General features: G+C 39.5%; 2 protein-coding genes across 2 annotated transcripts in view; one reads left to right on the top strand and one right to left on the bottom strand.

Annotated features, from left to right (window-relative positions):
• Window positions 1-1358, top strand: part of alg8 (ALG8 alpha-1,3-glucosyltransferase) — a 48611-nt gene extending 47253 nt beyond the window's left edge. The window contains exon 14 of the mRNA XM_055017051.1: window positions 470-1358. The gene's annotated coding sequence lies outside the window, so the exon portion shown is untranslated. The remainder of the gene's footprint in view (window positions 1-469) is intronic.
• dub (duboraya) lies at window positions 126-14247 on the bottom strand. The gene is made up of 7 exons (XM_023295378.3): window positions 14180-14247; window positions 5083-5172; window positions 4663-4731; window positions 3490-3561; window positions 3182-3421; window positions 1363-2037; window positions 126-578 (listed from the first exon to the last, which is right to left on the bottom strand). The coding sequence occupies exons 1-7, from the start codon at window positions 14183-14185 to the stop codon at window positions 555-557; spliced, it is 1176 nt and encodes a 391-aa protein (XP_023151146.2). The 5' UTR covers window positions 14186-14247; the 3' UTR covers window positions 126-554.
• Window positions 14248-14638: the final 391 nt, after the last annotated feature.

Below are 14638 nucleotides of genomic sequence, written 5' to 3' on the forward strand. Positions count from 1 at the left end.
GTTTTGTGTCTGTGGTGGTTTTGTGTCTCTTTGTGGTGGTTTTGTGTCTCGTGGTCATTTTTTTTGTCACTTTGTGTCTCTTTGTAGCGGTTTTATCTCCTCTTTAACCAATAAAACAACTTCACTGTTTTTTATCCAACATTTTTAATTATTTTTCTAACAAACTTTGGCATAAGGCTTCAGATTTTCTCTCTCAGAGCTGTGAATATTATTTCCAGAGAAGCACCTGCTGACCCTTTACATTCTGTGGTTTTAAATAAACACCAGAAATCATCAGTCACAGTTTTAAAGGCACCAAACAGCAAGAAATAATTTCAACAACAACGAATAAATCACATCATTTTGATTTATAAAAGTAGAAATGTGGCATTGCAGTGTGCTGCAGGTTAGAAGCTTTGAGCTGGATGTGGACCTTCAGGTCGTCTCGGTAACACGCTGCAGCTAAACCTCGGTTATCTCGGCTCTGCAGGCTTTTCCTTCAGGCCTCGCTGCATCAGGGTCTCCCTCCCCGCCCTCCAGGGGCTCATCATGGCTGCTGTCCAATCATGTGATCCTCACCGGGCCGAACTCGTCGCCTCCTGTGGGCCAAACATCGCTGATGAAATATCAGAACATTCACCTGAAGGCAGCAGTGGTTTTCATTGTGTCTGTCTGTGGTCATTTTCTGTCCCTTAGTGGTTGTTTTACCTGACTCTTTTTGGTCATTTTGTGTCACCTTGTGGTGATTTTGTGTCTCTTTGTGGTAGATTTGTGTTTCTGTGGTGGTTTTGCATCGCTTTATGATTGTTTTGTGTATTGTTGTTGCTGTTCTCTGCCTCTTTATGGTGGTTTTGTGTCTCTTTGTGGTGGTTTTGGGTCTCTTTAAAGGTCATTTTGTGTCTCTTCGTGGTCTTTTTGTCTCTTTATGGTGGTTTTGTGTCTGTTTAACCGTGGATTTGTATCTCTTTGTGGTGTTTTTGTGTTTCATCGTGGTTTTGTGTCTCTTTGTGGTGGTTTTTTGTGTCTTTAAGGTGGTTTTGTGTCTATTTTAAGTTGAATTTGTCTCTCTTTGTGGTCATTTTGTGTGTCTTTCTGATTGTTTTGCATGACTGTTGATCCTTTTGCATCACTTTGTGGTTGTTTTGTGTCTCTGGTGTTTTTTGTGTCTCTTTGTGGTGTTTTTGTGTCTCTGTGTTAATTTTGTGTCTCTTTGTGGTTGTTTTGCATGACGGTTGATCGTTTTGTGTCACTTTGTGGTGATTGTGTGTTTCTTTGTGGTTGTTTTGTGTCTCTTTGTGAAGTTTTTTCTACTGGATATCATTATGATGGAGAGTTTGTTCTTGTTGCACCGATGAAATCAAAGTGAAGAGGAAACAGAATCACCTCGCTGTCTTCTTTTCTGTCGTCTGTCTTTGTTTCTGCTTCAGTTGAATCCTGTTTCTCCTGGTCTCCTCCCGTCGGTCCGTCCTCTTCCTCCTTCACCTCGCTGCTGCTCTTCATCTTGTCTTCTTCCTCCTTCACCTCGCTGCTGCTCTTCATCTTGTCTTCTTCCTCCTTCACCTCGCTGCTGCTCTTCATCTTGTCCACTTCCTCCTTCACCTCGCTGCTGCTCTTCGTCTCGTCCTCTTCCTCCTTCACCTCGCTGCTGCTCTTCATCTTGTCTTCTTCCTCCTTCACCTCGCTGCTGCTCTTCATCTTGTCCACTTCCTCCTTCACCTCGCTGCTGCTCTTCGTCTCGTCCTCTTCCTCCTTCACCTCGCTGCTGCTCTTCATCTCGTCCTCTTCCTCCTTCACCTCGCTGCTGCTCTTCGTCTCGTCCTCTTCCTCCTTCACCTCGCTGCTGCTTTTCGTCTCGTCTTCTTCGTGGGTTTGATGTTCCTCTGGAGGCGTTGAGACGTCTGTTGGAACTTCCTGTCCTTGTCCCGTTGGTTTGTCCTCCGCTTCACTCCGTTGCGTCTCCGTTGCGTCATCGCCAGCGACAACGACGTCGTCTCCACAGCTGGACTTCCTGTGGCGGCGGGACGGAGGACGGCGCCGGATGGAGTGGCGAGGTCTGCCCTGGAGAAGGACCAATGGGAGCAGAGATGGACAGGTGAGGTCAGAATGGAACTGATCAGTAGTTAGATTGATTATTCACTGTAAATAATCACTGAAAAAATTTTAACTTCAAATATTCTGTGATGAAACCAAATCAGTCAGCAGCATCCTGGCAAAGATCCCTCACAATGACAGACACACAAAAAGACTGTGGTCATTTACAACATATTGTGTTGATGTGTAGCATTTTAGTGTCTTTGTAGGTATTTGATGTCACTTTGTGGTCATATTGCATCTCTTTGTGTTTTCTTTTAGTGTAATTTTGGGATGGTTTTGCATCTCTGTAGTTGTTTTGTCTCTTGGTGGTTGTTTTGTGTCTCTTTTTCGTCATTTTGTCTTTATGTGTGTGATCATTTTTCATCTCTGTAATCATTTTTTGTCCCTTTGTGGTTGTTATGTGTCTATTAGTGGTTATTTTCTTCCTCTATGTGGTCATATTGCATCTCTTTTTGGTCTTTGTGTGTCTCTGTGGTCATTTTGTGTGTCTGTGGTTGTTTGTGTCTGTGGTCATCTTGCGTGTCTTTGTAATTACTTTGTGTCTCTTTTAGGTCATTCTGTGTCTCTTTTTGGTGTTTGTGTCTCTCTTTGTAGTCATTTTGTGTCTCTGGCTCTTTGTGTCTCTTTTTTGTCAATTTGCGTCTCTTCAGTCATTTTGCATCTCTATTTGTTCATTATGTATCTGTTTTGCATGTCTTTTTTTGACTTTGTGTTTCTCTTTGTGGTCATTTTGTGTCTCTGTGCTTCTTTGTGTGTCTGTTTTTGGTCATTTTGCATCTCTTTTTGGTCTTTGTGTGTCTCTTTGTTGTCATTTTGTATCTGGTTCTTTGTCTCTTTGTGGTCGTTCTGTGTTTCTTTTTGATCGTTTTGTGACTATTAATAGTTATTTTCTGTCTCTTTGTGGTCATTGTGTGTGTCTTTTTGGCCATTTTGCTTCTCTTTTTGGTCATTTTGTGTCTCTTTGTGGTTGTTTGGCGGCTGTTTACGTTGCGTGTCACTGCTGTCCCTGTCCCTCTCTCTCTGACGGACTGTGAATGCATCGTTTCAGGTGTTTCTGGGTCACTGAATGCATCACATCAGTAAAACCGGCTTTTTAAATCTGTCTGACCTTGTTGATGCTCGACAGGATGGATCCCTCCGCCGCCGTGGGAGGGGCTTCAAAGGAGGCGGGGCCCTCCTCCTCAGTTACCGGAGCGACGGTGACGGGGCTGGTGGGGGTCGCCAAGGACGAGGAGGGTACCGTGGTATCGGGGGCGGAGCCTGGGGAGGCCGGAGTGAAGGAGGGAGGCAGCAGCCTGAAGCCGGGACTCTTCGGAGAGAGAGCCGAGGGGGAGAGGGCGAGGTTGGCCTGCACAGAGAGTGATGTCACAGCGATGTCACAGCGATGTCACACCAACAGAGAGCAGCTGGACTCACCTGGAGCTTCTCTATTAGAGCAGAGTTCCTCTTGGCTTTGGCAGGTAGAGGAGAGGTCACACCTGGAGGAGGCTGACACACAAAACACACATAAACACACAAATATAAACACAAACAGACATTTCTTGGTCAGTTTTTGTGTCCTTTTTGGTATTTTTTGTCCCTTGTGGTTCTTAAATCTTTGTAGTTGGTCTTTTTAATGTCTATTTAGTCATTTTTTATGTCCTTTTTGGCTTTCTTTTGTCTCTTTTGGTTATTTTTGTCTCCTTTTTGCTTTTTTTTCTATTTTCCATTTGCTTGTCTTTCCTAAGTATTTGTGATGTCCTTTTTTAATTGCTTTTTTGGCCTTTTGTTATTATTTTGGTTGCCTTTTGTCTTTATTTAGACTTATCTGTATTTAGTTGTTTTTTAAATCACTTTTAAATCAATTTTTGTCTCTTTCTGGCATTTAAAAAAATCTATTCATCATTGTTTATATCTTTTTGTCACCTTTCAGTTCTCTTTTTTGAACCTCTAATAATTTCTGTCTTTTTGTTTTAAACTGTTGTTGGTCATCATGCCTTTATGGTCATTTCTGTGTCATTTTAGTTGAGTTCTGTCCCCTTTTTATTTCTATTCCATCATTTCTGTGTGTTTTTTGGTCATGTTTGTGTCTTTATCGTCTTTTTTTAATATTTGGTCCATTTTTGTCTCTCCCTTAATAACTTTTAAGTCTTGCTAGTCTTTGTTTACATCTTGTTTTGGTCTCTTTTGTGTCTTTATTTCTTTCTTTGCTGTGGATTTGTGTAATTTTGATAGTTTTTTGTCTCTTTTGTGCCTTTTTTCATCTCTATTTGAACATTTTTGTCTCTTTTTGGTCACTTTCTCTCTCTTTTTGTCCTTTTTTATTTTGTGTCTTCTTCGTCTGATTGTGTTTGTCTTTTTGTAATGCTTTATTGCATCTTTTGGTCATTTTTTAAATGTCTTTCTAGTTTTTTGTTGCTTTTTTTACATTTAAATAAAGGTCTCTGGTCAGGTTTTGTATACATATATTTATTTTTGTTTATCCCTTTTCTTTGGTCTTTTATTTGTTTCATTCTGTTTGTTTTACATCTCTTTGTGGTCATTTTTTCATGTATTTTCTTGTTTTCATGTGTAAATACATCCTGTTGTCTCGTCGTGTGTCTGTCTCACCTCCTGGTCGTCTCCTTGTGGTTTGGGCAGCTGTAAGGTCCGAGGAGGTCGTCGTCTAACTGGTTTTTCCTGCAACAGAACAGCAATTTAACAAAAACATTACATGATTAAGCTGCTGTATTATTGCACTAATGAACATTAGTATGTACACTGATTATATTTTAAGTCAGACAGCATGCAACCACTCCTTTCTTGATGATGATCATTTAGAAACACTTCACTTAATAAATAGTTTAGAATTGTTTGTTGGTTATTAAAGGTATTATTATTATTACCTTTAATTTATCCACAGTTAAATGATCTCAAATGCAGAACTGTTCTCTGTTCTTGTTTATGATACATTCTGCTTTTACCATCAGGGATGACCTGAGATAGTAGTACGTGTATATGTGGTTGTTGTAGATCAGACATTTAACTCACTGCTCCATTCCCAGCAGCGTTCTGTGGAGGAGCCGAGCCTTTGAATCTTCCTGCCAGTTCAGCCACGGAGCGTTGAGATGGAGCCTCCTCCTGAGAGAGGAAACAAACCAACAAGGCTGTGGGAAGGTAACTGCCAGTGATGTGCTACTGATACGCAAGAAGGCCACTAAGAGAGGCAAAACAACCATAGAGACACAAAACAGCCACAAAGAGACACAAAACAACTGTAAAGACTACTAATAGACACAAAAATGGCCACAAAGAGACATAAAACAACTGTAAAAACTACTAATGACTACTCATAGACACAAAAATGGCCACAAAGAGACATAAAATAACCGTACATGACAGAATTGGCCATTAAGAGACACAAAACATCCACAGAGATACAAGACATGCATAAAGAGACACAAAATTACCATAAAAAGACATAAAACAACCTTAAAGACACAGAATGGCCACAAAGAGACACAAATAACCAAAAAGACACACAACCACCATGAAGAGACATGAAATGACCACAAAGAAACACATAATGAACATACACCGGGACACAAACGGCCATTAAGATACACAAAACAACTTTAAAGAGACAAAATGACTACTCAAAGACACAAAAACGGCCACAAAGAGACACAAAACAACCATAAAGAGATAGAAGAAAACCATAAATAAAACAAAACGGCCATAAATAGACACAAAACAACCACAAAGAGACACAAATTGACCATAAAAAGACACAAAACAACCACAAAGACATGAAACGACCAGGAAGAGACACAAAATGACTATTAAGAGACATTAAAATGTCGAAAAGGAGATGCAAAACAACCTCTAAGACACACAAAATGACCACACATGAAAAACAACCACAAAAATACACAAAGCAACCATAAAGCGACACAAAACAATCATAAATAGACACAAAACAACTATAAAGAGACCCAAAACAACTATAAAGACACAAAATGACCATAAAAAGACAGAAAGCAACCGCAAGGAGACACAAACAACCACACTAACAAGCTGTTTGTCTGTCTGGACCAGTGGATTTATTAGTGCACATCCTATTGGTTTCAGCCAGCAGGTGGTATCGGTGTGTGGTAGAGTACAACTAACCAGTCAATCTGACATGAGCTGGGTGGAATCACTGCAACATTCAAGAGATTTCAGTCGTAAATTACTGATATTACTCCCACTACTAATACCAACACTACCCTTCTGCTATAATACCACCATCTGTCCCCCACCAGCTTTCCAAACTGCCCGTCCAACACCGACAGTCCAACACATGAGAACGTACGGGACCCAACAGCTGAAGCCTCTGAAGCTCTGCTGACCCAGAATGTTCTCACAAGGTCTATAAAGCACACCGGTCCTCACAGAGATAGACGTCCATACACACACACACACACACACACACACACACACACACACACACACACACACAGCTGTTGACATGGGGTTGATCCAGCTGAAGGCCTCGCATCGCTGACATTCAACAGATAATGAAATCACACAGTCAGTCTTTCCACAGCCGACCCACAAACTGAAGGTAGAAAGTGATGAAGAAACAACCGTTAAACCACTTCTACTTTCTCAGTGTGTGTGTGTGTGTGTGTGCATACATAGATGCTGTTGCAGGGACCAGTGTGAGAGCTCGAGTCCTCACTTTGACCCTGGGTGTGTTTAACTTTCTGTATCGTCTGCCAGAAAAAGATTTAACGTGTCCCAGTACATAATGTGTCAAATGCCAAAAATATCAGGATGTCCGACTACATCCAGTCTGCAGTTTACCAACCAGCAGACCTCAGTGGAAGATCTGCCACAGACTCCATAAAACATGTTGAACTGCAGCTAAATCTCCACATTTGTACAAAATGATAAGAAATTTGTCCAGAATTTGCTCCAAAAATCCTCTTTTCCTGTTCATAATCTGTCCAAAATGAGTTAAACATCTAGGATGGCTTAGAAGGGTTCCAAAAATCACTAAAAACAATTAAAACACGTCTGAAATGACTCAAATTTGACCTCATAAAATCAATATGTTCTCTAAATGTTGTCAAAATTGGTCAAAAAATAATCCGAAATATGTGCAAAATGACTAGAAATTACTCATTTGTCCAGAACTTGCTCAAAAAATCCTCCTTAACTGTTCAAACCCCTGTCCAAAATGAGTTAAACATGTAGGATGGCTGAGAAGGGTTAAAAAAATTTACAAAAAATGGATCCAAAATGACTCTAAAATGTCTTCAAACTATTAACATTTTCTTTAAAAAGTAGGAATTATTCACAGTTACAGTTTTATAAACATTCATGGTCCTCAGTGGTGGATCTGTAGCAGGATCACAATCATGTGATCATCAGCAGGCAACTGACATAGTGTTCACTTGTTGTCATGGTTACAGTGACGCCATGCTGCTGTGTGGCAATGATACAGAAATCTTTAACTAATCCATGGATCCAGACTATAAGCTGCATCACTGCCAGAATCTAATCACTTGGTCTTTGTGTCATTTCTGACCTTCCCTGACAAATTCACCCAAATCTGTTAGTATGTTTTTGAGTGATATTGCTAACAGACGGAAGGATTCACACACGCCGATCATCACATAACTCCGCCGTGTTCCTTGGCGGAGTAATAATTTTTAAACGAACAGGCCAAAGCTGTAAATAATGTCCACATCAAAAACTATATTTTATTTCTATGGTCAAGATTAATGCGTTAACGCAGATTAATCCATCATCATGATTAAGCTGATTAAAAATTTTAACGCAATTCACGCATCTGCAGCAGAATGACTCTACATCCCTGACACGTCTCTGGCAACATTTCGGGCAGTTTGTCCAAGTAGACGTACTGTCACGCAAATGGGCAGTTGATCCGGTAGTGGCAGAACCAACAATCTCCAAATGGAAGACGGTAAACAGTAGGGCACAAATGATTTATCGGCCGGCTGATTAAAGCAGTCGATTACAGCCCTTTTCGAAATAATCGTCATCGGCGGAGTTGTGCCGATTAAACGTCGATATGTTCTTGTACACTTTGTAATGTCCTTTGATTGTGATCTGTTGTCCTTTTATTGTGACCTAATCACCTTTTATTATGACTTATTGTCCTTTTATTGTGACCTATTGTCTTTTTATTATGACTTATTGTCCTTTTATTGTGACTTATCGACCTTTTATTGTGACCTATTGTCTTTTTATTATGACTTGTCCTTTTATTGTGACCTATTGTCTTTTTATTATGACTTATTTTCCTTTTATTGTAACTTATTGACCTTTTATTGTCTTTTTATTATGACCTATTGTCCCATGTTTCATTGTATGTTTCACTGTTGTTTTCTTTGCGTACTTTTTGCAGTGTGCTTTTATTGTGATTTATTGTCTTAGGTATCACCGTTATGTCTTTTTTTCTTTTTACCTAGGCACTGCGGATGTAAATTAGCATTGTTGCTATAATCCGGCATATTCACGCCCATTGCTGTATAAATAGGTGCTCATTACTGTGCACTATCCCTACCAAATAAAGAAATAAATAAAAGTTTCTCCAGTAATAACCTGATATATATCAGTTATTTGTTGTTCTTTGCCTAATATTCGTTCGTTTAATATGGTGGTGTACATATTTTTGCATAATTTAATGTGTTTGTATTTGCAAGTCAAATTATAACGTTGTTTTTATTTTTTGGAAAAGCCAAATACTTTACATTGCATTTTCAAAGACAATTTAAGGTTGTCAACACGGTTTAAATACAGAAATAATTCTGTTCTATTAATAATATTTTTAACCGGGTACAGTTTTACTTCCTGTTTACCGTCTGTGATCTCGCGGACCGGAAGTGACCTTTTGGACTAAAATGCGGGAAGAGACAAAATGGTGGTCCTGCGAATGTACGTGTGTTAAAGGAATTAACTTTAATGCTTTTACACCTTTTCGGAATCACTTTTTTGTTGTTGTTGTTGAGGAGTGCTTAAGAACTGTTCGGTCGCGCTGCCGCTGAGCGTGTATTCTCAGTTCCAGAGCAGTGTTTTGTTGCCGTGCGGAGTGAGCTAGCCACATTAGCTTAGCTCATCGGAGCTACGTGGGAGGAACGAACTTTTGGCTCTCCAGGGACGCGAGGAGAGCGGAGAGCTGCAGGACCGACACGGAGGACGGTCTGCTGTCGCCAGGAGTGGTTGTTCTGCTACGGAGGGAGACCAGTCCGCCGACAGGGAGTCTACAGGTGTGGTATGAGTTCTGAAAACTACAGCTAAACTAAAGCTACACAGAGTGCACTCAGGTTAACACAGAATAAATATTGATAAGTCCCGGGTCTATTTTATTTTTACATGTTTATTATTTTTCATTGAACTGGTTTGTTTATGTTTTTGTGTTTAATACAAAATTGGATTTATTCTTTGTGTTTGTGATACCATTTCTATTTTCTGCTGTACATACACATTGAGTTGTGTGTTAATATTATTATTCTAAGGTATACTCTGGTAGTTTCAAAATTCAGTAAGTGAAAATCATGTGTTCCCTTAAGGCCTCTACACACTGTGATTTTCAGCCGTCCCAGACCAAGCAGGGTTTCTGCAGGGCATTAAAAAGCATTAATAGTCATTAAATTGATTTTGCAAAAATTAAGGCCTTAAATGACATTAAAAATCATTGAATTTGATTCTGCAGTTTTCAAGAAAATATTTGACAATAGTTATATAATAATATGTAATTATTGGCTGCGATTCGTCAGATATGTGCGTCTGTGTAAACATGCCGAACCACTGCGATAATTGTTCCGGCTGGTCGGGTACAATTGCCAAAAACCGCATGTTTTTAAAGTGGCTGGCAGACTGGACCAGGAGGAGGAGAATTTGGAAATGGGGAAATGCAAATTCCAGCAAAAATGACTGGAAAATGTTGATTTCAGAGAATGGCTGCAGCCTGTGGGTGGTCAGGGATGGTTTCTGAATTCAGAAATAGTGAAATGTAGGGACAGTTTTCATATAAAAATCATCTTTTACATAAAAACCAAACCTGTGTAATTTGTTGAGTTCACTGTCGTGGCATTAACAGTATAGCATTAGAAAGCATTAAATATGACTGGTTATCTGTAGAAACCCTGCCAAGAGATGCCCAAGGTGAGAGAATCGTGGTGAAATCTTTGGTCTTGGCTCTAAATTGGTGGTCCTACGTCACGCTGAGACAGGCTCAAAGACGGCCGTTGTCATGGTGACCGAAGATAAGCCTCCATAAAATTCTGACTCAGAAATTTGGGGTGATCATCTCACAGTGTGACTGCTGCGACCTATGTCAACTAGCTAACCAATAGAAATGCAGGATGAAATAATGTACTGATCAGTAAACCCAAATAGATGATTTGCGGAGACAAAATGCATCAAAACAAGTATGTGGGATTTAAACAAAGAAGACAGCCTAGTAGAGTTGTGGCGGCAGAAGCCTTTTAGACGTGTCCTCCAGCTCGAACCACAACCAGACAAAAGAGGACGAAGCATGGAAGGTGTAGCGGCAGAATTATGTTATGTAGAAATATGTTATGTAGATGAGGATATGTGCAATAGTGACTAAGAGAAATGTGCAATATTATTATGTGCAATACAATTAAATGTAACAGTGTCAGAGGGATATATGTAGCAGACCCTTATAGTGACAGAGGGATAAGTGTAGTATGACAATGTGCAATAATGTAGAGGGATATGTGCAATAGCAACAAAGAGATATTTGCAATATAATCATGTGTAAATGTTAATTAATTAGTGGTTGGTAGCTGCCTCGATATCTCAGCTTTTGTCTGTTCTTTCCACTAAGTGTTATTGTTTTGTTTTGTTTTTTTGTTTTTTTATATATATGTTTTTGTTCAGTTATGGTCTTATGATGTTCTCTAATTTTGATCTGCCAATGGGACTTGAGACGGAAATTAGCTGTATGGCTACAATCTCTCGTATTTACATGGAAATGTACATTAATACGAATTGTCCCATTTTAAAAATAAATGAAGAAATGAAATGAAGAATTTCAGCTCCAAGTTTAGTTACCTAACTTTAGCGGCTAGCAAACGCACACAAACACCGCTGTAAATAGCACTTAGTTTATGTTATTAAAGAAGTAAAAATTTAATTTGTTAATCTTTAGCTAGCTTCCCTGTGATTGTAGGAGCTCTGTTTATGTTTCGGTTGTTTTTTTTCATGGATGGACTGAGCACGCTTATTGCGCATTCACGTTGACTCACGTACATTGTAGCCTGCAATTCAGCTGCGTTTTCATCGTGCAAGCTGCACATTCATGTCGTACGGTGTAGCAAGCTTTGGACTTATAAGATTGTTAAAATCGTACAGTGTGTAGCAGCCTTTAGAAAAAAATCGAACCTGAGAGTTGTAGTAAGATCTAAAAGCAATAAAAAGTTTTGGACTATTTTTTCCAATATGTCAGCCAGGAAGGGAAGATGAGATATTGAACAGAGGCCATTTTAAATGGAAATTTCTGAGAACTGTAGCTGATTTCAAATATTCAGGAACTTAAATGTTTAGAATATGTTATCTATGTACAGTTGTGCTCATAAGTTTACATACCCTGGCAGAATTTATGATTTCTTGGTCATTTTTCAGAGAATATGAATGATAACACAAAAACTTTTCTTTCACGCATAGTAAGTGGTTGGGTGAAGCCATTTATTATCAAACAACTGTATTTACTCTTTTTAAATCATATTGACAACAGAAACTACTCAAATGACCCTGATCAACAGTTTACATACCCCACTTCTTAATACCGTGTATTCCCCCCTTTAACATCAATGACAGCTTGAAGTCTTTTGTGGTAGTTGTAGATGAGGGTCTTTATTTTGTCAGATGTTAAAGCTGCCCATTTTTCTTGGCAAAAAGCCTCCAGCTCCTGTAAATTCTTGGGCTGCCTTGCATGAACTGAACGTTTGAGATCCCCAGAGTGGCTCAATGATATTGAGGTCAGGAGACTGAGATGGTCACTCCAGAACCTTCACTTTATTCTGTTGTAGCCACTGACAGGTAGACTTGGCCTTGTGCTTTGGATCATTGTCATGTTGGAACGTCCAAGTATGTCCCATGTGCAGCTTCCAGGCTGATGAGTGCAAGTTTTCCTCCAGTATTTTCTGATAACATGCTGCATTCATCTTGTTTCCTGTGCCTCTGTAGCTCACACATCCCCAACACATCAGCGATCCACCTCCGTGTTTCACAGTAGGGATTGTGTACTTCTCATTATAGGCCTTGTTTACGCCTCTCCAAATGTAGCGTTTATGGTTGTGGCCAAAAAGTTCAATTTTGGTGTCATCACTCCAAATGACTTTGTTCCAGAAGTTTTGAGGCTTGTGTCTGTGCTGTTTGGCATATTGTAAGCAGGATGCTTTGTGGCGTTTGTGTAGTAACGGCTTTCTTCTGGCGACTCGACCATGGAGCCCATTTTTGTTCAAGTGCCTCCTTATTGTGCATCTTGAAACAGCCACACCAGTTTTTTTTCCAGAGACTCCTGTATTTCAGCTGAAGTTATTTGTGGGTTTTTCTTTGCATCCCGAGCAATTTTTCTGGCAGCTGTGGCTGAAATTTTTGTTGGTCTACCTGACTGTGGTTTGGTTTCAACAGAACCCCTCAGTTTCCACTTCTTAATTAATGTTTGAACACTGCTGATAGGCATTTTCAGATCCTTGGATATCTTTTTATATCCCTTTCCTGTTTTATACAGTTCAATTACCTTTTCCCACAGATCCTTTGACAATTCTTTTGCTTTCCCCATGATTTAGAAGCCAGAAATGTCAGTGCAGCACTGGATGAAAGATGAAGGGCCTATCAAGAGCCCAGAAACTCACTGACCTTTTATACACAAACACTGATTACAAGCAAATAGATCACAGGTGAGGATGGTTACCTTTAGTAGCCATTCAAACCCGTTTGTGTCAACTTGTGTGCCTGTTATCAGGCCAAACCTCCAGGGTATGTAAACTTTCGATCAGGGCCATTTGGGTACTTTCTATTGTCAGTATAATTTAAAAAGAATAAACACAGTTGTTTGATAATAAAAAACTATAGCACAACACTAACCATGAGTGAAAGAAAGGTTTTTGTGTTATCATTCATATTCTCTGAAAAATGGCCAAGAAATCATAAATTCTGACAGGGTATGTAAACCTGTGAGCATAACTGTACAAATAGAAATATAAATCAAGGATCAAATGAGCTGACGACACCACAAACTCCACAATGACAGCGTCGATGAAATCTGATGCACAGTTTAGTTTCCTCTGCTTGCTAATCATTCATTTAATGTGAATGTTTACTATTGCATCGTCTTGTGAAAAGAAACCAAACAGCCACTGTTTACTCCTCTGTCTGTCTGACTGTTTTATCCAAACATACTCATGTAAAGTGAGCAGCAGCAGAAAGAAGAACAAAAAATTAGAGTTGAGTTTTGTCCAACTGGACAACGTGCACAGAAATAGATGCAATAGCTGTCTGCATAGACATTGATATTGAAATCTTGTTTCCATCACACTGAGGCAGTTAATAAAGGGAGAAAAACGGGATGGAGCCCTGAGGGACGCCATGAGTGGTTAGTTGAGCTGCACAGAAATTCCTCTTAGAAAAATAGGAATCAAACCAATCTAAAATCAAACCTGAGAGTCGTAGTAAGATCTAAAAGTGATAAAACAAATGTTTGGACTCTTTCTTCCAATACGTCAGCCAAGAAGAGAACATCAGTTATTGGACAGATGGTAGTTTTAAATTGTAGTTTTCTGAGAACTGTAGCCGATTTCAAATACTCAGGAACTTAAATGTTTAGCGTCTGTAGTCTATGTACAAACGGAGCCATATTTCAAAGACTAAATGAGCTGATGACACCACAAACTCCACAATGACAGTGTCGATGAAATCTGATGCACAGTTTGGTTTCCTCTGTTCGCTGCTTTCCGCCAAATCTAACCTGCAGGTTTATTATTGCATCACAGTGTGAAGTGAAATCCCTCAGTAACCGTTTACTCCTCCATCCATTTGACTTTCACCAGACACACACATGTAAAGTGAGCAGCAGCAGCAGAAAGAAGAATCTGAAGAGTTTTACCTCCATCCTGTCGGTCGTCCGTCGGCAGTTCTGTCGAGTATGTGTGAAAGAGCGAGTGCAGGCCTGCAGGTTAAATATAGAACCAGAGTCAGTGCAGAGAGAGAGGGAGGGACGGCAGCTCATGTTCTGTCACATGTTCATCATTTCTGTGTTTGTTTGCTGCTCATTCTGCATGTTGATCAGTTGAAGCTGATTTTAATTTAATTCACACCCTGTAAACACACATTTAACTGATATTAACTTGCCTTATTTTTAGCTCTGAGTAGTAAAATGAGGAACCAGTTGAGTGTCTATTCAGAATATATATGAAAGATAAAAACACGTATTAGCAGGATACTTTGTCACATCCTGGCAGCAGAAATATCTACAAAATATTCAAATGACGATTAGTTTTTCCTTTTTTTTATGTGTCTGCCATAGCTATATAGCTATAGCTATATTTACACTAAATGTAAATGA

Source organism: Amphiprion ocellaris, chromosome 14, assembly GCF_022539595.1.
Source record: "Amphiprion ocellaris isolate individual 3 ecotype Okinawa chromosome 14, ASM2253959v1, whole genome shotgun sequence".
Classification (NCBI taxonomy): Eukaryota; Metazoa; Chordata; class Actinopteri; family Pomacentridae; genus Amphiprion; species Amphiprion ocellaris.

Coding starts and splice junctions, on each gene's coding strand:
- dub (XM_023295378.3), bottom strand. Junction 3,562..4,662: donor CACAAGGAGACGACCAGGAG/GTGAGACAGACA, acceptor TTTGTGTGTCAG/CCTCCTCCAGGTGTGACCTC. Junction 579..1,362: donor ACAGAAAAGAAGACAGCGAG/GTGATTCTGTTT, acceptor TTTGGCCCACAG/GAGGCGACGAGTTCGGCCCG.